General features: G+C 34.4%; 1 protein-coding gene across 1 annotated transcript in view; it reads left to right on the top strand.

Moving 5' to 3' along the window:
• Nucleotides 1-24,620, top strand: part of GRID2 (glutamate ionotropic receptor delta type subunit 2) — a 1,260,684-nt gene that overhangs the window by 609,514 nt on the left and 626,550 nt on the right. Inside the window, exons 3-4 of the mRNA XM_036411398.2 lie at nt 9,279-9,563; nt 23,421-23,626. Coding sequence (XP_036267291.1) covers nt 9,279-9,563; nt 23,421-23,626 — 491 coding nt within the window. The remainder of the gene's footprint in view (nt 1-9,278; nt 9,564-23,420; nt 23,627-24,620) is intronic.

The following is a 24,620-nucleotide window of genomic DNA, read 5'->3' as shown; positions in this document are numbered from 1 at the left end:
AAACTACGAGATACACACAAAAGTTTGAGAAAAAATCCGCTTTCAGAAAGTAACGTGAGCAATAGAAAATGACTGAGCTATCTTTTCAGACGTTGGAACTATCAAATAGCAAATACAAACATAATTATAGGTAAATATGTTAGCAGGAAAGATGAATCCCATAAATGAATAATGGGTGAAATTTAGCAGACGGAAGGTAAATAGTCATAAAGAAAAATTTATAGGACTAAATAACTATATCAGGGGGAAAAAAACACAAAAAACGATAACCACGTCTTCTGCCCTGGGGGAGAGCAAACTAAATTTAAATTAAGCAGAAGGAAATTATAAAGATCAGAGTACACATCAATGAGATAGAAAACAAAAAAGCAATTAAGAAAATCAATGCAAACAAAAGCTCTTTCTTGTAGAAAATGAATAAAATTGATAGACCTCTAGCCAGACTGATCAGGATAAAAAATGAGATGATTCAAATGACCAGTATTAGGAATGAGAGAGGCAACATTACTACAAAGTCACAGATATTAATAAAATTTCAAAATATAAAATCAATATGTGATAATCTAATGCATTTCTGTATTATAACAACAATTCAACATGAAAATAAAATAACATTTACAATAAAATATAAATATATAAAATATTTAGTAATAGATATGACAAAAGAGGAAGTAGTTAATTATATTTTATAGTGTTTACTGATACCATAAAAAGTTGAGAAACTTTTTAAAAGACTGAATTAAATGAAGATACATATCATACTCATGAATCAAAAGACTCAGTATCTTTTAGATGAAAAAAACAAAACTTTATAAGCACCTAGGCCATTGAAAAAAATAATATAATTAAAGTAGAAAATAGTATGGTAGTAGTAGAGTGTGCGGGATGGCAGAAAGAAGTGATGGCCAGGAAGAGGAAATGGAAGTGAGCATGAACATGCACTGGTAGATTGGGGCCAGCTCATGAAGGACTTTATATGCCAAGCTGGAGTTTGAGCTTTTTCTTTTAGAAGTGGGAAGTAATTGCCAGTTTTATCTCCTTTTAAATTTTTATTTTGAAGTAGTTTTAGATTTATTGAACAACTTCAAAAACAGCACAGAATTTCCTTATATTCCTAGCCCACTTCCATACTATTAACATTTACATTACCATAGTGCAATGATCAAGAACAGTCAGTTAAACCTGGTACATTGCTATTAACCGAACTACAAACCTTATTCAGAATTCACCAATTTTAATAACTATTTTCTATTCTAAGATCTTATCCAAGATCCTAAATTGCATTTAGTTGTACTTTCTCTTTGGTTCCTCCAATGTGTAAGTTTCTCACTATTTTGTTGATGGTTTTCAAACACAGAAATGACAAAATTGGATTTTAAAAAATAAATATATTTGCTTACAATGTAGATGATTGGAGAAAAGGTTAATTTGGGGGCTCTAGAATTATATATCAGCTTAGTTTTATTTGGGTTAAAAGTGATATTGGTTGAACTAAGGCCTAGTAGTGAATACTTCAAGAAGAGAATAATTTGAGAAATATTTACAGGTAAAATTAACAGTATGGGTTAACCAAAGTAGATTTGAAGGAGAATGAATAAGATAGAGGAAATAATTGAAGGTGACTGTTGAGTTTGGGTTTTAATATTCTAGATAAATCAGAATAACTGAGAGAAAAATCTAAAATATTATTTTAGTCATTCTCTGTCTTCCTTTTATACAAGTATAAACATATAGTTTCTCATATATTTTTATAAAATCTTATTTTTATTTTACAAGATATAATTTTTGGAGTATATTAAATATGCTGTCACTCATCTTGAAATAATTCATTCTAAATCTAGAATGTAGAAGAGTAACATTTAGTGACTGAAACTTTTATAAAATGATGGGAAAGTTTTGAAGAGACACTATAATGTGATCTGATTATTATTCTTGTCACAATTATGTTTAATCCTCACTTTTTGCTGGCTTGGATTATACAGAGAAAGATCAAATTTTACCTGTATCCAACAAATATAGCATTTGAATTTATTTAGTTTCTTAATTCCTATTGCTTTATCTCCTATCAACTAATGATCATTTGTGGGGATTATAGTATGGAATGATGTTGTTTTAGGTAAGGTAATTATTTTAAGTCTATGAACTGTGGGGAAAAGGCCTTCCTAAACATAGTATGAAGCAAAGCATTTCTAAAAGTAAAAGACTGGCAAATTAGGTTGTATAACAGTTTTCAAATTTCCAAATAACTATATAAATTATACATAAATTTGAAATAGAATATAGGCAGACATTTAACATATAAATAGCAGATAAAAGGTAACAACCCAGCATGGATGGACTTGGAGAGCATTATGCTAAGCAAAATAAGTCAGGGAAAGATATATATCACATGATCTCACTCATTTGTGGAATATAATAAACAACATAATCTGATGAACAAAAACAGATCCAGAGACAGAGAAGTATCCATTACACCACATGTGTCAAACACAAGGCCCGCGGGCCAAATCCGTCCCGCCAGGCCTTGCAATGTGGCCCGCACCGCGCTGTCATCACTGCACTCCGCTGCGTTTCCATCACAATGACAGATTATGACTGTTCAGTAAACCATTCGGCCCGCGATTTAGGCTGGATTTTAGATTTTGGCCCCTTCTCTGATTGAGTTCGACACCCCTACATTAGACCATCAAACCTCAGAGGGAAGGTAGGGGAAGGCAGGTGTAAGGGAGAGAGGTCAACCAAAAGACTTGTATGCATGCATATAAGCCTAACCAATGGACACAGACACCAGGGAGATGAGGACATGAGGGAGAAGGTGAGGGGGGAATAAGGTCACAAATGTAATACCTTAATCAATCAAGAAAAGGAAAAAAATAATCATAAAAAAAGAATCATAAAAAGGTGAAAATAAGTTTTAAAAAATAAATAAAAATATATTGCATGTGTACAGCAAAAACAACAAAAAAAGTAACAACAAAAAGATGAACAAATGTACTCAACTATCATATTTCTTGACTACTTCTCCAACTTCATCTTGTATCTGCACTTCAGTTACCAGACTCTTCTTTCTCCCTCTCAGGTATTCCATGATCTTTATGCCATAGGATCTTTGTATAATCTATGCTACTGTTTAGAAATATTTTCTTCACCCTTTTCATCAAGATAACTTCTCTTCACTGAATTAGGTTCCACTTATTTTTCAGACTGCAAGCTCAGATTCACTTCTGCATCAGAGGCTTCCCCAGGCCACAGTCTAGGAAAAATACTCTGGGGCTATCATATAACAATGACTCTTTTTGGCCTAGTGCCTACTCAGTATATCATGCATTATATATCCGTATGACTATCTTCTGGCTCTCCCATCATACACTTCCCTATGTTTTTTAAATTCTCACCTGAGGATATACTTATTGATTTTGAGGGAGGATGAGAGGAAAAGAGAGAGAGAGAAAGATGTAAGAGAAAAAGATCCATTGATTGCCTCCTGTCTGTGTCCCTGATTGTGGATCAAATGTAAACTAGGTATATAGTCTGTCTGGATATTGAATCCATAAACTTTTTGGTTTATAGGACAATGCTCCAACCATTGAGCAATCCACCAGGGCAACACTTGTCTATTTTTGACCACCATGATTTAGAAGTAACTGGCACTTCCCTGATGTAATATATACATTTTATATATCGAATATTTAACATATAGATATTTATGTACATAAGTGTATTCATTGCAGAATTGCTAATATTAAAAGGGGAGGAGATTAATTTGAATTTCCATAAATAGGAGACCATTATTATATACTAGAGGCCCAATGCACGGATTCATGCACTGACCACCAGGGGACAGCTCCTGCATTGAGCTTCTTGCCCCCTAGTATTTAGTGCACATCATGGCTTCTGGTCAGAAAGTCGACAAATCTCTTAGGGTTTTATATATATAGATAGTTGAAAGGTTCTAAAGGATATATCATATCCATATTCCAGCCTTATCTTCACTACTTACCTGAAATGTAAAAAGGGGCCTTTCTCTTTTACATCCAAGAGTATGGACGCACTGAATCTTGTAGTAAGAAAGAGTTAAGTGACTTCATTTTTATATAGACCTTTGTGTTTAAAAGCAATGGTTTTTCAGTTCTTTGTGGCCCAGTTATTGAAATCTGTGCCAGGTGTGAATCCCAAGTCTGTCATTTATTAATGGTATGAATTTGGACAGTACATTTAACTTCACTGAGCCAGCTTTCCTGACTTGAAAATGAGAATAATAATAGCTTTTTGTAAATGGGAAAATAAAGTGACTTATAATAGGTGCTAGGTTAAATGTTTAGTTCACCTCAGGCTTAGATCACAAATCACAACAAAAGGTTCATACTAGTTTGTTTGTTTTTTACATGACTAAAAAATAGTTGACAAAATTATTCACTTTACTTGATGGCTGGTAATCAACCTTTTTATCTACTTGTACTCATTATAAAAGAAAATTAAGTCTTAATGCTTTTCAATTATAATCAAATGAATATTTTTCAGTATTCTCACTTTTTAAGTAGATAATTATGATTAAATTGGACCTTGCAACACTATCTATATATAAAGACCATCTTTATTTAGAAGAATTTGTCCCAAGTGATTATATTTTTGGCAAACAACATTGATAATGTGTCAAATTAATCCTAGCTTTCATATCCCACCTCTCAGTTGGTTACCAAAAAGCATATTTACAAAGATGCCTAAATGTCTGATAAGCTGAAAATGTTTTGTGTTAGCATATTCTTACAAGTAGAAAAGCAAATGTCACTTGCTTTTTTTGGTGGAAAGGGGAAAAAGCAATTATAAATACTATTTTTATGACTCATTACTGGGTTAAATAGCAAAAAACAAGTTAACTTAAATTCAACTATTTAGAAATTTTACAAATCCTCCGCATCTGTCATGGAAGCTTACCTTATGTTCTCATTTAAAGGAGCTCACTGATTGTAAAGGTCAATATTGATTAATGAATTTCTCAAGAAAAATAATCCATCATATGAAATACCTTGAACTATTTAAAATATATCCTTACATGATAAAATATAGAAACTATACATGTTTTAGAATTCTGGAAATATGGTATGTTGCATTTGAGTTAGAGAAACTTAAAAAAAATGATCTTCTTAGTTGATTACTATGGAAAAACAAGAATAAGTATCATTTTGGGAGGTACTATAATTCATACCTTACACCTACTAGCAAATTAAGGTAATACATGTATCACTTAACTTAAATGTATATATTTATACAGAGAACTTCATTTCCATGACTGCTAAGTGACCAAAAAGGGTGAAAGTTTTTATCTTTGCAATTAAAAGGAAGAGAATAAAAAGAGAAAGAAAAGAGGAAAAGTGAGCTTTCAGCAATTAGTGGAGACTCTAAACATCTTTGATAGTGTTAAAATCTCAAAACAGCTGGAGTCACAAAACAAGCAGCTGTTCAATATGCTCTGTGTGTTCGGAGGTGCGTGTGTGCATGCATACATAATGTAAGTAAATCACAGGGCTCGGAATAATAGCCTGAAAGAAATATGTCATTGAGAAGTCCTTGGCTTAAATTCTTATAATTAAAACGTGAAGATGCCCACAAAACACTGTTATCTTGGAAATTTAGTTTCACACTGTTTTTAATGAAATAAAGTACGTGTTGTATGGAACTAAAACTAAATAATGTGGTCTAACAATCAAGACATGAAATTCTTGTAGCAAATGGTAGGCTGCTTCACTAAGCTTTGATTCTGTTCTTGCTGTAGCTCTTTGTTTTCTCAAATCTCTCTTCTGCTGTCATTATTTATAGTCTTATTTTATACTAAATTCTATATAGGACCCTATGAGGAAAAGTGGGCACCAAATATAGACCTAATAGGTGCCTTGCAGAACCTTTTCGATATATGTTCAGCTGAGGTTGTGTTTTGGGTCAAGGAGTCACAATCCATTTTCTGCATGTGAGTTCTTTCTTTCTCTGTAGTGGGAAAAATTATCCTTTTAATTGCAAAGATAAAAACTTTCACCCTTTTTGGTCACTTAGCAGTCATGGAAATGAAGTTCTCTGTATAAATATATACATTTAAGTTAAGTGATACATGTATTACCTTAATTTGCTAGTAGGTGTAAGGTATGAATTATAGTACCTCCCAAAATGATACTTATTCTTGTTTTTCCATAGTAATCAACTAAGAAGATCATTTTTTTTTAAGTTTCTCTAACTCAAATGCAACATACCATATTTCCAGAATTCTAAAACATGTATAGTTTCTATATTTTATCATGTAAGGATATATTTTAAATAGTTCAAGGTATTTCATGTACCTCTTTTACCAAACCTGACAAGAGACAATCTTCTCTTGAACTTTTCCCTATGGAGAGCTCTGTCTTTTCTTTGCCATACAAAATTTTAAGGTTACAAATATCATTTCCTTACTATGGTGAAATGGATATTGGACAATAAGTTACAGACCAGAGAATTATTTTACTTATTTACTTATTTACTTATTTGTTTTTAGGAAAAGGTGTGCTTTTTGACAGCCACAATCATTAGCAGGTAGAGCAGTATAAGAGGAATGGTTGTGTATGACCGCTTTCTTCCCCTAATCTTTCCCTCTGAGAAACTTAACATAATGATTTTGGTACTTTTGCTTATCAAATCTCAGAATTTTCTCAAAATATTGTTCCAGAATGCCAATTTACCCAAAAATTGTGGTTGGCATAGGAAATAAAGCTGATTTTGCATCCCTAAACTACATAATCTCTGAATTCCTTTTCAGATATAATATTATATAGTTCTACAATTATAACTTTTAATATTAATAGCTTCTATTTTGGTTTTTATAGGAAAATTTTAGTTTATTTTTGCTAATGTACGTACCGGGATGAATAATATCAAATACCAGATAATAAAAAAATAATAATTAATTTCCTATATAGTAGTAATTTCTGTTGTTTGTGCTCTTATTCACAGAGGTTAACAGAAAGTAATGTACTTGATTGAAGGGAATTATAGATTATATACTATATCAAATTTATCTGATAAATAATGATTAATATATGACTCCAGTTAATTTTTCTAAATCTGAAGATTAAAATAGACAGTTTTTATGTATTTAAATGTGACAGAGCCAAAACCGGTTTGGCTTAGTGGTAGAGCATCGGTCTATGGACAGAAAGGTCCCAGGTTCGATTCTGGTCAAGGGCATGTACAAAAAGTTGCGGGCACATCCCCGGTGGGGAGTGTGCAAGAGGCAGCTCGTCGATGTTTCTCTCTCATCGACGTTTCTAGCTCTCTATCTCTCTCCCTTCCTCTCTGTAAAAAATCAATAAAATATATATTTTTAAAAATGTATAAAGGGTCTACAAACTATTAATTTAAAAAAATAAATAAATAAATGTGACAGAATATAATATTAAACAGGGTTTTTCATCTCAAACTTTTATATATATAACTTTATTATTTTTGTGGTAGATTTATATTAAATGTTATATTTATTTAATCACTATTTATTTTTATTTATTACTAGATTTTTTTCAGAGACAGAGAGAAATATAGATCAGTTGTCTCTAGAATGCACCCCAATTGGAGTATATGCCCTGACTGGAAATGAAACCTGTCCTTTTGGCGAATGGGGCAATGCTTTAACAAACTGAGCCTAACATGCCAGAGCTTAATCACTATTATTTAGTGTAACCTAAAAATAAAATTCAACTGTGTATAATTAATGTTCTCTTATTTTTATTTTAAAAGCTACATGATCTAAGCTTTTAAAAAAATGTTTTCTAAAAGTGAATTTCTACTTGCTTATATAATCAGTAATGGTATAATTCACTACAATAATGAAACATTCTAGTGACCAGTGGTTTTGCAAAAATTCATGAAAAGTAATAACTATACTTTATATTGCTTTCTGTGCTGACTTCATGGACATGAGTAGCTACTATGATTTTTAATGAAACTTTAACCTCAATCTGGTATGGTCTAGGAGGATTCCTCTCTGGGGCTATTTTTCACATTTATTTAAAATCCCATAACCTCCTTTATCCTTGATAATTATATTCCTAATAAGTTTTAATTTATTTTGTATATATTAGTTGTCTTGCCATTAATCATAATTAATATATTTGATTTTTATATGCATACCATTAGGATAATGCTTCTAAACTTACACTTTGTCAGCTTTCATTAACTGACCAATTAATTAAATGTACCTTATCATCTCAGACTTTCTTTGAATTTTCAAGAACTGTGTAAAACAATTTACATTAAAGTCTGAATGTTGAGATTGTATTAACTAGAATGCCTAAAATCTTGAATAAACATTTAACAACTAATCTTCTAATATGGAATTAATTTAACCTTGATTCTTTCTAAATTAATTTTCATTTTTATTTACATTTTTATTTTTTATTTTGTGATATTTTGACTTTAAAGATTGACATTCTGAGATACCACTTCTTATCTCTTTTTTTCCTATATATACTTTGACTTTACATTTATTTATAATTTATATTTTAGTTTTAAATATATTTTGAAGTTAGCACATATTCATATATAGAATGATTAAATTAAAATTAAAGCAGAGATCATAAATCGTATAGTAGAAATAAGAAATTGTTCAGCTGGGAACCAGAATGATATTATTGCTGAAATTTAGTATTTGATATGACTATTGTTTTCTAATTTGTTAAGAAAAAGGACAAAAGCATTTTCAATTCACCAGTTTAGTAAAAGAGACAAAGCATTTTCAAAGTTTTAAATCCCAGTGGGCTCTGTTTTTCTAAGGCCAGAAATCATTACTCAAACCCTTCAACACCCCACCTCCATTCATTCATTCACCAGTGTACATATTACCTCCATTTTGAAAACCTTATATTATGTACTCAGTAAGGAATTACCTTTTCTCTGAATTATACATGAACAATTTTAAAAGCATAGAATGCCTATCATCTGAGAGGCAGATAACAGACACTGAACTATTTCTAACCCTGGCAATAATCCTGCAAGATTTATGCTACTCACCCACTTTACAGATGATGAAACTGAGACTAACAGAACCTAACTAATTTGCACAGGCTTAATAATTAAAAGGAAGAATTTTTAAACTGTATTTCAATAGCATTTTGTAATTTGAGGATCTCTTCAGGTAGAATATTCCTTTAAAATTTACATAATTGTATAATAGATTATAAGCTTAACTCACTGTTTCTCAAAAAGGAGAAAACATATGAAGCTCATTGACAGTCTATTATTGCTGTGCTTTCTTGCAGCCTGCGAACTTATGAATCAAGGCATCTTGGCCCTGGTCAGCTCCATTGGCTGCACATCAGCAGGGTCCCTCCAGTCTCTGGCAGATGCCATGCACATCCCCCACCTCTTCATCCAGCGAGCAACTGCTGGGACTCCAAGGAGTGGCTGTGGACTCACCCGCAGCAACAGGAATGATGACTACACGCTCTCTGTTCGTCCACCTGTCTACTTAAATGATGTTATCCTAAGAGTGATCACAGAATATGCCTGGCAGAAATTCATCATATTCTATGACAGTGAATATGGTAAGTGTTTGTGATTTGTGTGTGTTTTGTAAGTGGTATTTGTACGACAAGCAACTTTATTAAATCTCGACAAATTTCAAGGAGATTACTCGTTGTCATTTGTGGTTTTCTTGTCCTGTCAGAGTCTTCTAATAAATCTAGTACCAACAAGAAAAATGTTAAGGTAAAGTTCAGTCATTTCTATTAAATCCCTTTAAGTCAAATTCTATACAATAAAAGCCTAATACGCAAATTTCCCCTCTATCAGGAGTTTGACCAGGGGATGGGGCCAGCCAGCCAACTGCCCACAGCCCCCCACCACCACCCCACCCCAGCAGCCTCACTCTGGCCAGAAGCAGCAGGCAGCCAGGAAAGGGAGGCCCCAGCCAATAACAGCAGCAGGCAGTTGGGGGACGGAGGCCCAGTTGACAGCCAACAGCCCCTAGCAACCCTACCCATGCACAAATTTCATGCACTGGGCCTCTAGTCCTATCTAATAAAAGAGTAATATGCAAATTGACCATCACTCCAACACACAATATGGCCACGCCCATGTGATCAAAGATGGCCACCCCCATGTGGACACAAGATGGCTGCCACAAGATGGCCAGCAGGGGAGGGCAGTTAGGATGGACAAGTCCTGCAAGGAAGGGCAGTTGGGGGGGGACAAGGCCTAAAAGGGAGGTCAGTTGGGGGGGGGGGGGAACAGACCTGAAGGGGAGGGCAGTTGGGAGGACCAAGCTGGCAGGGGAGAGCAGTTAGAGAGGACCTAGCCTGCAGGGGAGAGCAGTTGGGGACAATCAAGCCTGCAGGGAAGCAGTTAGGCATCAATCAGGCTGGCAGGGGAGAGGTTAGGGGGTGATCAGGCTGGCAGGCAGAAGCAGTTAGAAGTCAGGATTCAGGTATTGTAAGGGAGATATCCTACTGCCTGTTTAGACCTAATCCTGTCGAACATCCCTCGAGAGGGACCCAGATTGGAGAGGATGCAGGCTGAGGATCACCTCCATGGTACCCCCCTCCCCCATGAATGAATTTCATGCACTGGGTTTCTAGTTTTAATATAAATGCCTATACCAAATGCTGTTTATATATATTTCTGAAAGAAATCTAACTCCAATACATCTTCATTGTTCAAATAATAGGAAGTCATAAAAATAATACTATATTTTCCCCTTTCAAAAACATTTATATCTCTAATAATAAAAGACTATTTGGGAAAGATCTTGGAACACTGAAAAAAAAATGCTATTTCCATTTATTGGTTCCAAAAAATCCAACATAGCTTGCTTACATCCTTATGTAAACTTTAATAACTACTTAGAACTTAACTCTTTGGGGGCCACTAAAATTTTAATGTAACCTAGCATAGCATATTATCTACAATATGAAATTTCACAAAATAGTAAGTAGCATGAGACACTTCATTTAACTTTCCAAGGTAAAACACAAAGCATTTGTCCTCAGTTTAGCATAATTTGCAAAGATGGTTTGTCTCAGAATTTTTAAATTGCATTTAATTAAGCAAAAATTATATAATTTTGACCAAAACCAGTTTGGCTCAGTGGATAGAGATCAGCCTGCAGACTGAAAGGTCCCAGGTTTGATTCTGGTCAAGGGCATATACCTTGGTTGCAGGCACATCCCCAGTAGGGGTGTGCAGGAGGCAGCTGATCAATGTTTCTGATGTTTCTCTCTCATCGATGTTTCTAACTCTCTATTCCTCTCTCTTCCTCTCTGTAAAAAAAATCAATAAAAAAATTTAATGATATATTTGTTTATTTTATTTTTCTGAAGTAATCTACTTGTTTTCTAATTGATCCCAGAGATATTTTAAGATAGTTTATCTCTTATTTTTGTTATTTGGGAAATAAAGATGGATATAATCAAATGAGAGTAATAAAGATTGGCAAGATATATATAGTTTGAAATATGTGTTTCCTCAGATATTTGCCTTAAGAGGGAATCTCAGAACAATTTATACATTCGTACGATGTGTCTAGTTTTTACAGTTTTGTAAAAAAACAAAAAACAACCCAGCAAGACAATTTTACCTCCTGTAGTGCAGCTTATTTTCCCTAGCAAATAAATAAACATTTTAAAAATAATGGTTTTCTTGTCTTAACCTACTCAGCATTGTGAACAATATTGGGAAACAGATACCCAAGACTCAGCCAGAAAGAGGCATCAATAGAAATGAGCACAAACAGGCTGGCAGGAATCCGGGGAGCAACAAATAGGAGCTCCTGTGGACTCCCAGTGCCCAAAGCAAGTGGTAGCTATTGTACATTTAGCCCTAAATATTCAAAGGTCGCCTGGGGTTTTGGCAGCCAGAGTCACATTAAGCTTGATGGGTAGATTTCAGCCAAAAGTCTGTGGCACTCACTCCCCCGGAAGCACACTCCTTTGTGTCCAGCACGGAATTCTTTCTTTTTATTGCTTAATTCTAGCTATTTAGGGGTCACCAAACAAAGACCAAGAGACTGAAATTAATTAAATAAACTAAAAGAAAATTTAAAATAACTGATTCATCAGTAAAAATAAGAATTGGATAAAATTCAAAATTCACTGATAGGATTGTTTATTGAACATAGTACATTCTACCAAAGGAACCAATATGCTGAGTATGGGTCTGTCAGGATTTTTCCAGTTAAACTATATATAATTTTTATAACCATAAATAGCATTCTTATGACCTCTGCTAAAACATAATTTGAAATAATGAGTTTTTAAAACCTAAATCTTTGTTTAAGGTGAGAAAAGATTTTTTTAGTTAGGCCTATCAAAATAATCCTGTAAGATAAGGAACAGAAAAGTGAGTTTTGGATAAAGGCATTTTCATATCATTGAAATGAGAATTTTACTCTTTAATATAAATGTCCATGTGGAAATCTCTTGTTATCTTGTTTCTATGCCCTACATGGGTTACATTAGGGAATTAAAATAATACATTTTTGTTATTAATGAGGCAAACATTTTTGTAAATGTACTCTAAATTTGTAGTCACATAGAATAATTTACATTCATCTGAAATTTCTTACTTTCTTTTCCTCTGTTTTCTTTCTAGTAAATAAGATGCTATACGTTCTGTGTATGACTGGGTCCCCTTAGTGCCCATGGGTAAAACTCCCCTGTCCTTTGGGGGAGTGAGGTGCATCACTGATAGAAGCAGGGTTTGTTTTAGGAATAATAATTTTAAATAAAAACCGTTTTCTTTACTTTGATGATGAACTTGCTTCTGACTTACTATTTAATTTAATAATTTATTTAAAATTGCCTTGCTTCTATCATTAAAATTATTTCTAATATTATTCTTGTTAGTGAAAGAAAGTTTCCCTTTGATACAACAAATCTTGCTATTAAAGAACTGGGCGAGAGTCCAAAATAAACATCAATCTATCCAAATACCTTGTACCTTGAAGAGGGTTTTGTTTATTTACATATCCATTCATCAGTGTCCTCATTTTAAGTTCAAACATTGGATTTGCACTTGACTTTTATCTGGTTACTAGTAATTGCTTTCATTAATGAATGGATTAAGCATCATCTATGGATGGGTTCAGGCAGACTGCTGGAGCCAAATGTAATTGAAGATATATTTTGCTTAGAGAAATATACTTTAAAAAAAAACAACAACGATTAAGCTTCTATATCCAGTTAATTAGAGAAACACTTTTTCCAAAAACAGTCAATTATGATTAAGGGCAGAGTATAAAAGTCTACTTTAAATTCCCTAACAAAGAAGAATCAAGTCTTTGATTCTAAGTAAATGCATGAAAAGAGAAATGAAATGTGGACACTTTATTTGAATGGATTGATTCAAAACATTTTCTAAAAGGCTTGAAAAGAGTTTAGAAAGTGTTGAGCTTTTAAAAATGTGTCATTCAGCAAATGTTCATTGCTCGTTTGCTTAGAGCAATGCAAAATGTGAGATTAAAAAAGTTTTACAGAATGTAGTCTCAGCCTTTAAGAAGCTTACAATAAAAAAAGAGGTAAAATATTTATATGACTCTCTTAATAGAGAAAATAATGTAAGTATTATGAATGATGCAAACTAAACCCCAGTGGTGAGTTATAAAGGAAGTGTCTAATTTCAGTAGCAATAATCAAGGCTGTATGGGTGGACTTTGCCTTGATTGTTGCCTCTCAAAATCCTACAAGCTTTCACAAAGTATAGCAGACGGCTTATTCAATAGAAAGTCTCACAGCAGTAAAAATATTAAAAATAATACCTCTAAGAATTTTACTTTCCAGGAATTAGAATAAGTATTTTATATTATATAATTTACTCTCTTCAATATCTACTGCCTAAATACCAATAGCAATTTCCCATTTTTATCATAATGTGCTTTTCAGATATTCTGTCTTTCTAAATTTCTTTATCCTTATCTAGTCTCATTTTTCAGTATCAGTATATGAACTGACATATTTACTCATTGCTACATGCTCTTAGTGCCTTCAAGAGGCAAGACCCATACCATTTTTATCAAAATAAAAACACTTATACCTTGCTGTGGTTCCTTATAATTTCTACAACTTAAAAATTTATGTTAACTCTTTATTGTATTACTCATTATATTACCCTACCCTTTTAATTCTGCATCATTCTCAATTTGCTTAGCTTTCAACTAAATCTTTGAGAGGAAGTTTGGTCAAATAGGGGGGATATGATACTCAGGAAGAGTTATTAAAAGCAATTGGCAGTAATCTAGGCAGTCTATTACCAGAGATATCTAAGAAAGTAATTAATTGAATATACCAGTGAACGGCTAGATTCCAGGATCAGGGAACTGACAATATACAGAAACCAGAAAATTATATAGGAGAAGGTGGTCCTTAAAATAGAATAAAAGCAGATAGATTGGTTTAGTGGGAGGATTCTGTTCTGAAAGTGCTGATGAGAGAAAAGATGAATTTCAGGCCTGGGAGAACTGAATAGAACTGATTTATTAGAGTGACATAGCAGTAAGGTTGAAGTACTCTTTATCAAATGAGTGATTTGGGTTCTTTCATTTCCTTTGCCTGAAACAATATTGATCCCAGCCTAATATTGGCATGGATCTATTGGTAGATTCATTTAATTAATCTAGTTATGGAGACTGGAAGGATAATCCTATCTAATAAAGAGGGAATATGCTAATTGACCATCACACCCTTACAAAGATGGTGGCACCCACTGCCAATAAGGCAGGAATATGCTAATTGACTGCCATGCTTTCAAAGATGGTGGTGCCCACAGCCACAAGATGGTGACACCCAGATCCCTCAGCCCTGCTGGGGTGGCAGGCATGCAGCACAGCTGGGCCGGCCCCCAGGTGGGTCCAGCTGCTTCTCACACCTGCCTTTGGAGTCCCCAGTCTCCTCAGCCTCCCCAGCTACCCAGGACCAGCCTGAGGCACAGGCAAGCCTTGGATGGCAGCTTCCCACCCACCCTGGGCCAGGCCAAGGCTCAGGTAACCAGGGACGGCCAAGGCTTGCACTTGCACTGCCAGCAGTGGCAGCAGCAGCAAAGGTATGATGGGAGCATCTTCTTCCCCTGACTGCCAGGTCACCTCCCGCCCCTGAGGGCTCCTGGACTGAGAGAGGGGGCAGGCTGGGCTGAGATACCCACCTCCAGTGCATGAATTTTCATGCATCAGGCCTCTAGTATGAATAAAATAATGAATGTAAGCAGCTTATTATGGTAATAACATATAGACATGAACTTAACAGTAGAGAGATACCCACTTACATAACCTCATCTCTACTTCAGTTTAACTATTCGCTTTATTGTAAGGCAAGACAGATGGCACTGATTACTCTCAGCATATCCTTACAGGTTATTATAATAAACAATAACTTTTCCCCTTCTTTGTCTGTATATCAAATATCATCTATATGGAAATATATTTATATATCAAGTCTCAGGGCCTGTTTGGGTCCTATGCTAATCCCTGAACCAAATAATGTGGTCAGGGGCATGGCATGCTCTCAGTCACAGCTAAAATGTATGATGTCTCTTTGAGTGAAGGTTAGGCATACAAGGACACATGGGCTTCCCTTACCAATTTGAAGGAAATCCTACTCAGAAGAAAAAATAAATAAAGATTAAATTTAAATGTATTAATTAAATTAATTAATTTTACACTTTAATTTAATATTAAATTTAATTATAGTAAATGTTTAATGTTAAATATTTAAAATTATAAATATATGTCTTTCTTTCTTTGTGTATATAGATAACTATATTGGCTGAATACAGTACTTTGGCACCCATACACATAAAAACAAAAAAGAAACCCTACTTTATGTAATATAATACTAAATGGGTTACTTATTCTAAAAACACTGATTTAGTAATATCATATTAAGGAACAATTCATAGTTGAGTGATTTAATGTACCTAAATACTACCCTTAAGGATTCAGAATGTCACCCTTTTCTTATAATTAAATTTCAATTCAGTGGGCCCCTTTGAAATGACTATTGAATGACTATCCTCATGAATGCATTCCTAGCAATCATAAAATATATCCCATACATTTTGAGGTAGGTTTAATCAAGGCCCATGAAATGGACACATTCTTCTCAATTGATTGAAAATGTTTACCAGTGCCCTGAAGGTATTTTCAACTATCTAATGACTTTATTATCATATTAACTGTCTCTCTAGACAAACTTAAAGCCGTTTATTACTCATTTGGCAGCATTCCAACTTTCAGTTCCTACTTTTACTTCAATGTGCATCAATAGTCATATAATTTATCTAAGCACCTTACTGAATTATTTTATATGCTTTACTGCATATTATGTCAAGCAGGTAAAAATAATATGTTTGGATTTGTTCTTCAGTAAAATGTCCCTAAAAAACGTTGATCAGCCCTAGCCAGTTTGGCTCAGTGGATAGAGTGCTCCCCTGCAGACTGAAGGGTCCCAGGTTCAATTCTGGCCAAGGGCACATGCCTGGATTGTGGCTCTGTTCTCAATAGGGGGCGTGCAGGAGGCAGCCGATCAATGATTCTCTCTCATCATTGATGTTTCTATCTCCCTCTCCCTCTCCCTTCCTCTCTAAATCAATAATATATATATATATATATATATATATATATATATATATATATTTCAAGATTATATATATATATAATCTTGATAAGCATTATTGTGAAGATAATGCATATATTGAGACACTATGATCTAAGATAAAGCCCACAAATTCTTATCAAATAGAAAATCTTAATGATGGACCTCTATTGTTGGACTGATTCACCTCAAAATCTAATGTTATATTTTATTATTATTGTTTTCTAAATACACTACAGATGGCAAGGAAATAATCAATAAAGACTCAAGTTCCTTTTCAAGTAAGGGTCCTTCTAAACCATTTTTTAAATCAATGCTTAAAAACCTTATTTTCTCAGGAAATAAGACATTTAGAGAGTATGCTTTCCTATTCATGTTGGGAAAATTTATTCCTCTCAATTATATATTTTATGTACCCAGCAGTATGACATATTCCTTTTTCTCTGAAAGAAAAGTCACAAGATTTTAAATATTAATTTAAAACTTTGCTTTCTGTCATAATTTCAGAAACACCAAGATTGGTTGAATATAGTACTAAGGTCTCTTGCTCCAAATGAGGTCTTCAAGGCATTAAATGATCAAAATGATTAAATGTGCCTAATCTACTCAAATGAGGAAAAGAGATCCATAGAGGAAAAAAAGTCAAAGCTATAAATAATTTATGATGAATCTCTTTTTATACCATATTTAATATTTTAAAGGTGATATTTGAATACAATAAGGAGACTGATAATTACTGTTTGAATGCCATTAAATTTAGTTAAATTGCCACTACTGTTTGGAGAATGGGTAGTATTATAAGATTCTGCTACCTGCAGTAGGGTGTGTGTTATCAACAGAGGGTGTAGATAACAAGCTCCTTGAGGGCAGGGATGTGTTTGTCTCTCTCAACATTCTCTTCCAAGTACCTCTCACAGTGCTTAGCACATAGTAAGCAGAGAATGGATTCCAAAAAGGATTTATTTGGATGCTGACTATTGACTTGCAATGAATAATAGGATGTCATATTTCTGGTTCTTAGCTCAGTTTTGAAATGTATTTATACATTACATTCTAATATGTCCTGCAACTTGCCCATTGTTCATATAAAGATTAAATTTAATCTTATATTATTGTTCAGAATTGTCATTATTTTATACAATTTAATAAAGTAAATTATTGAGCTTCAATCAGCCACTGCCTCTTGAAGAGTTGTCATGGAAGTGGTCTAAAAGGTTAGTTGATATGTCAGAGAAATTGATAACTGTGAGAATATGAAGTTGTGAGGATGTTACCTAGACCAACTGTTAGTCTTTATCAAGATTTTCTTGTTTTCTATATTTTATATAGAAAAAGATAGTAAAAGAAAACTAAGGGAAAATTGGACTTTTGACAGTTACTAAAGTCTTGATAATGAAAATATATATATTGCTTAGAAATTTGCAGTTTACAAATTGCTTTGATATATTGCATATCTTATTTTCTTTCATCAGAACAACCCGGTAATTAAGCTGAATAAGTTTCCTTTTGCATTGATAGGGTATGATCAATGCAAAATTGATTGCTACTATGCTATGCTTTCATTCCTTTGTTTCATTTCTTTTACTGACATTAATCACATTAAAACGTAATTACACCTTTTTCAGTTGTCATCCCCTCCAGAGGGTTAGACTAAATAGTTACTGAAAACAAAAGTTATTGGGAAAGGTATTAATATATTTATGTTTCTTAATTTTTTTATAAAAATGTTTCCTATTTATTTTGTTACTAGGTAATCCTATATTTATTTTTCTTTTTTCTATTAAACTGGGGATCATTGGTTAATAATATTGTATGGTTCAGTTCTATAACCCCTTCATCAGAGCCAGCAACATTGCCTCTTTGAAATTTCCCCAAAGTCAACTAATTCTTCAGTAGCCAGATCTCCCTCAGACTCTTCTCTTCTGCTTCCTTCTTCCAGTTTTAAAGACCCTGTGATTACACTAGACCCAACCAAATAATACCAGCTCTCACCGCATCTTAAGCTCACCTGATAAAGACCTTTGATGTGATCTGGAGCATTAATTCCATTTTCTAGATAACCTAGCTTATTCTCAGATTCCAGGGATTAAGACTTGGGCATCTTTGGCAGGTCATTAACCTAGGTACCACAGTTCCTTTATAATGCACAGAAAAATGTCTTCTTCGTTTTTCCCCTAGTTTTATTTTTAATAACTTAGTTAATGAACCTTTCTTCCATTACTTGTTATACAATTATCTGGTCAATAGAATTAGTAATGGCTGAGACCTACTGACTATTTAATTTACTGCTATTAATAAGGAACACTTAGTCACACCCACAGGCCTGGAAGCTCCTTGAGGTCAGGTGCCTTTATTTTCATTTCCTGCTAACTAATAGGCATACAGATAATGTAGTTAAATAATGGCAATGGTTGATTGTGTTCATGAATTAACAATACCAGAGGCCTGTGCTCTTTTAATGATGATTTTCCACAGAGCAGCTAATAGGTTCAGATTCTTCTTACCAGTTGCCACATATCACGGATGTTTGATATTATTTTCAAAGAAGCAAAGCTATTATTATTTAACTCCTGCATTCCAAGAGTCTAAAACATTATGCTTGCTATTTTGGGTAGCTAGCCATCATTCAATTTTAGGCAGTTCTCTCCAAATGGACAGGGGAGGTTACTCTTAACAAGTAGTTATGTATCATTATTAATAACTAGAGGTCCAGCACAAAAAAATTTGTACACTCACGAGAGAGTGTGGGGACGGGAGTCCCTCGGCCCAGCCTATGCCCTCTCACAGTCTGGGATCCCTCTGTGGATGTCCACCTGCTGGTTTAGGCCCACTCTCTGGGGGATGGGGCCTAAGCTGGCAGTCATACATCCTTCTGGCAGCTTGGGAGCCCTCTGGGGATGTCTGACGAATGGCTTAGGCTCGCTCCCCTAAGCCGTGAGTTGAACATTCTTAGCACTGCTGCAGAGGTGGGAGAGGCTCCCTCCACCACCGCTGCAATGTCCAGCCATGAACTGGCTTCTGGCTGAGCAGAGCACTCCCTGTGGAAACACACTGACCACCAGGGGGCAGCTTCTGCATTGAGCATCTGCCCCCTGGTGGTCAGTGTGCATTATAGCTACCAGTTCTTCCACTGTTAGGTTCAATTTGCATATTACCTTTTTATTAAATAGGATAATAGTAACCACCATGTGATTGATAGGCACACACACACATACATACACACACATGTCCTCACTAATATGATCTTATAAGACATCTATGAAAAAATATTTCTTTATTTAGAGATCAGAAATATTTTATGGTAATTCCCAGGGTTTGGAGGGTGGATATAGATTTATGAGGGTCTAGGGGCAATAAATGGTGATAGGGACTTGACTTGGGGTGGTGAACACACAATACAGTATACAGATGATCTGTTCTAGAATTGTGCACCTGAAAACTGTATATTTTTTAATCTATGTCAGCCCAATAGATTAATAAAAAGGACAAAAAAGAGATTTTTAATTTTTTTTTACAATAACATGCATTAGGCAATGATCACCAGAATTCCAGAATAAGGAAGCAGAGGGATACTAATAATATATTATCACATCACTTTTCTGCCCCAATAACTATACATATAAAACTTACTTTTTGTTCAAAAATAAAAGCTAAAAACTGTAAGAATGTTTTAAATCAAGGGGATATCACTTACAAACTCCATCTGAGTCGGACTATCTTAAGTCACTCTCAGACTTACACTGCTTTTCATACTGCACACATAGCCTGTCATCCCCTTTGATCCTCTACTTAAATTCTTCAATAGATAAAAACCGTATTTAGAATAAAAGCAAAACCTCTCTGTGTCTCACCGGGGCCCACATTGTCTGACCCACAGTCCACAGGGAGCTTCACCTACCTCTGCCCTCCCCACGGACCAGGCTGCACCCACACCAGACTCCTTCACCTTCAAACTCGAACTCTTTGCTGCCCTCAGGCATTTTCTCCATGCTGTTGTCCTCACTTCCTGTCTCTCTGTCTAGGTGGTGTCTTCTCATCCTTTCAAGCAGTTTAAAAAACAGATTTCCAGAGAAACTAAAACAGATCCCCCTCCCTGCCATGGCATTATCTCCCAGGATACCCTTACTGTTTCCTTCAAGCACTAATGTGATTTGTGTGTATTCGTTGTTTACTTGTTTATTGTCTATCTCAATGTGGCAAAAGGTATTCACTATTGTATTACCTGTATACAACATCCTGTCCCATATACAATAAATATTTTTAGAACTTCAAAGTTAAGATATGAAATTGCACTGATACATTATTTCTGTGAACAAAGCATTTCCCACAGCATACATATCTGGAGCCTATGCTCTGGTCACACAGTGTTTTCTGAGCATATTTACTTATTTCAGTGTATTTTTTTATTTTGTTTTATATTTATTTTTTAAATTTATTTTTAGTGTTAAAAGCAATAAGCCAGTCAGAAAAAGATAAATATCACATGATCTCATTCATTTGTGAAATATCATGAGCAACATAAGCTTATGAACAAAAACAGATCCAGAAACAGAGAAGCATCAAACAGACCATCAAACCTCAGAGGGAAGGTAGGGGAGGCTGGGAGTAGGGAAAGAGATCAACCAAAGGATTTGTACTCATGCATGTAAGCCGAACTAATGGACACAGACACCAGTGGGGGAGGAGAGGGGAGCAATGGGGCGATAAGGACACATATGTAATCCCTTAATCAATAAAGAAAAAAAATGCCATAAAAAGAAGTATTACCAATGTCCTCATTTTTTATATTTAGATTCACATAGAAATAATTTTTTTGGACATGTATTTTAAAAGCATATTGGTTCTGGATATATATATATATATATATATATATATATATATATATATACACTATATATATATTGGGTCTAGTAATAATTAATGTCGTTTTAAAACATTCATTTAAAATTTTGCTTGGCGTTGACTTGTATTGACATAACCTTCAAACACGTGGTATCTACAGAATGTGTGAAGTGCAAATAACAAGTTTTGCTTGAAAAAGTTTGTGTTTGGTTTGGTTTTTGTTGCAAAACTAGGGCTAAGAAGATGGCGGATGAAGAGCATATTCGGCACTGCATGCTTTACGAGTTCCAATTAGGAAGAAAAGCAAGTGAGGCTGCAAAAAACATCTGTAGTGCTCTTGGTCAAGATGCAGTTAGCGCCAGAAAATGCCAGCGTTGGTTTGAGAAATTTTGCGAGGGAAATTTTTTGTTAGATAACAAGAGTGGTCGAGGCCCTGTGTCCAATTTTGATCAAGAAGCTCTTCAAGCTCTTTTGGTGCAAAATCCTCAAATTACCCAACAAGAGCTTGTGACAACTAAATTGTTCACAAAAAAAACAATTTCCAATCAATTGCGTGCACTTGGCAAAGTCCAAAAGTTTGGAAAATGGGTTCCTCATGAGTTGACCAACAACAACCGTAATCAAAGAGTCACAATTTGCAGTTCGCTCCTCTCTCATCAAAACCGTTTGCCGTTTTTAGAACAAATTGTTACCGGAGATGAACAATGGGTGCTGTATGTTAATTTGAAAAGGCGGCTTCAATGGTTGGACAAAAATGAGGCTCTGCAGCCCACGCCAAAACCTGACTTGCATGCGAAAAAAGTGATGTTGTGTGTTTGGTGGAATTTAAAAGGAATTCTTCATTATGAACTTTTACCATCTAACCAAACCATTACAAGTGCAGTGTATAGTGCCCAATTGGAAAGGTTAGCCCAAGCTTTAAGAGAAAAAGAACCCACGCTGATTAATCGGAAGGGCGTAATTCTTCACCAGGATAACGCACGACCGCATACTGCAAGAATCACTGCTGAAAAACTGTGCCAGTTGGAATGGGAAGTTCTCCCTCAACCTGCATATTCTCCTGATATTGCCCCTTCCGATTACCATTTGTTTCGTTCTTTGCAAAACTTTCTTCTTGGAAAAAAATTTAATAATGAAGAATGCCTCAAAAATGCATTGACTGAATTTTTTGCATCAAAATCACAAGAATTTTACAAGAGAGGGATTAAAATGCTTCCTGAGCATTGGGCACAAGTAGTAGAAAACAACGGCAACTATATTGTTGATTAAATTTTGTTGTATTGTTTAAATAAATTCGATTTAAAAAAGTATTAGAAAAAGACATTAATTATTACTAGACCTAAATATTTCTAAGTGAAACTGATTCACATCAACTCCTGATAAGAAAAAAATCTCCTCCCCTGTTTGCCAAATTTGAGCTAAGGAGGTGGTTCTTATAAAACAGACAAAATAAAAGCTATTTTATTCGTGGCCTAAGTGACCCAAGACCCTTTGGATAACTCCTCAAAACTCTCCATTTAGATCGTCAAGTTTGCTAGTAGTCGTGATATTGTTGCCTTATTTTAATAAATGTTATCAATCTTGATTATAATTATTTCATTAATGATATTCATGTTTTACCTGAAGTTGATATCAATTCTTTAATGCTGAGGAAAAATCGGAAGTGTACTTTCTTTTTCTGACAACTGCATTAGGGAAGTGAGAGGATCCTAGCCTAACATTTACCACAGGTGAGATAGTTCAGAATGTCCAGTGAAGAAAAAGAAATTCACCTTAAAAGTAATAATCTCTGCAATTTTTACTTAAACACAGTAAATCATGCTAAATCTTAAACATGTTTGAAAGTATCACCTGCTAATTGGTTAGCAGTTTTAGACAGCCTACAGTGTTGAACAATAAACCACTCTGATATAAATGAAATCATTTTTGTCTCCCTTCTCTGCTCTAATCCACACTCTGATGGGATTTTGATGTTCCTAGATATCCGTGGAATACAGGAGTTTTTGGACAGAGTATCTCAGCAGGGGATGGATGTCGCACTTCAAAAGGTAGAAAACAACATCAATAAGATGATCACCACTCTCTTTGATACCCTGAGAATAGAGGAATTGAATCGCTATCGAGACACTCTTAGGAGAGCCATCCTTGTTATGAATCCCGCCACAGCCAAATCCTTCATTACTGAGGTAAGGAAAACTTGTCAAGAGTTGGGGGCAGGGTGTTAAAATGAAATGCAGCGGAATAGATCTCACAGAGAAGTTGAAAATTAAGAGCAGCAAGAGGAAATTAAGTATACAACTCATCAGCACTAATTGTGGTTAGCACAGTGAATTTCTGGCTCATTGCATTCACCCGGTACTGTCCAGTTAATTGCTGAGAATATTTGTATGTATATATATATATATATATATATATATATATATATATATATATATATATATATATATATATATGTAGGCACAGGCCAGGATGGTTTTAAGAAATCTTATGGGGGTATAAAAATGCCATTGACCTGAAAGAATCTAATAAATAAAGAATAAATTCAAAAGTGTGAATTCTTTAACTAACCTTTAAATTCTTTTGCAAGTTAAAATTTTACTTCTTAGAAAAGATTTAGTTGACTCAGGCTTTTGTTGCCTGGCCATGATTACTTTTACAAAAACACATAGTAAGTTTAGTTCTGCTCTGTGAAATCTGTACTAAGACAAATAATTAACACCGTCTGAAACTGCAAAGTAATGACCACTATACACTTTATGATGCCGCATCCTCAAAATTTTTATTGTATCTGTTCATTTGGCTGGAAGCTTCGAAACTTTGTCAAAATATAAATAAGGCTTTTTATTGATTGATGACACACCTCTGTGTTCTAAAATGCTTGCTATTGCCTTGCAAAGGATTATTGTCAAGTCATTTTTGCCTTGCTTCAAGTTTTTTGGTTTTATATAGTGCTAGGTAGGGCCACGACATTACATACTTTTACATGGGTTTATTGTTAGTGTTTCTCATTCTGGTGACTTTATTTGAGTAATGCTTTTTTCTCACTTTTCTATTTTGCTTTCTTTAATTCCCAAAGAACTGCTATAAATCATCCAAATTAAGAATGTGTTAGAAGTTCTATGACACTATATAAATGGTATCAAGGAACTGAAGCAGAATGTAAATCACTAAGAATAATAA

Source organism: Pipistrellus kuhlii, unplaced genomic scaffold, assembly GCF_014108245.1.
Source record: "Pipistrellus kuhlii isolate mPipKuh1 unplaced genomic scaffold, mPipKuh1.p scaffold_m20_p_1, whole genome shotgun sequence".
In the NCBI taxonomy this organism is placed as follows: Eukaryota; Metazoa; Chordata; class Mammalia; order Chiroptera; family Vespertilionidae; genus Pipistrellus; species Pipistrellus kuhlii.
This window is presented reverse-complemented; position numbering and strand designations above follow the sequence as displayed.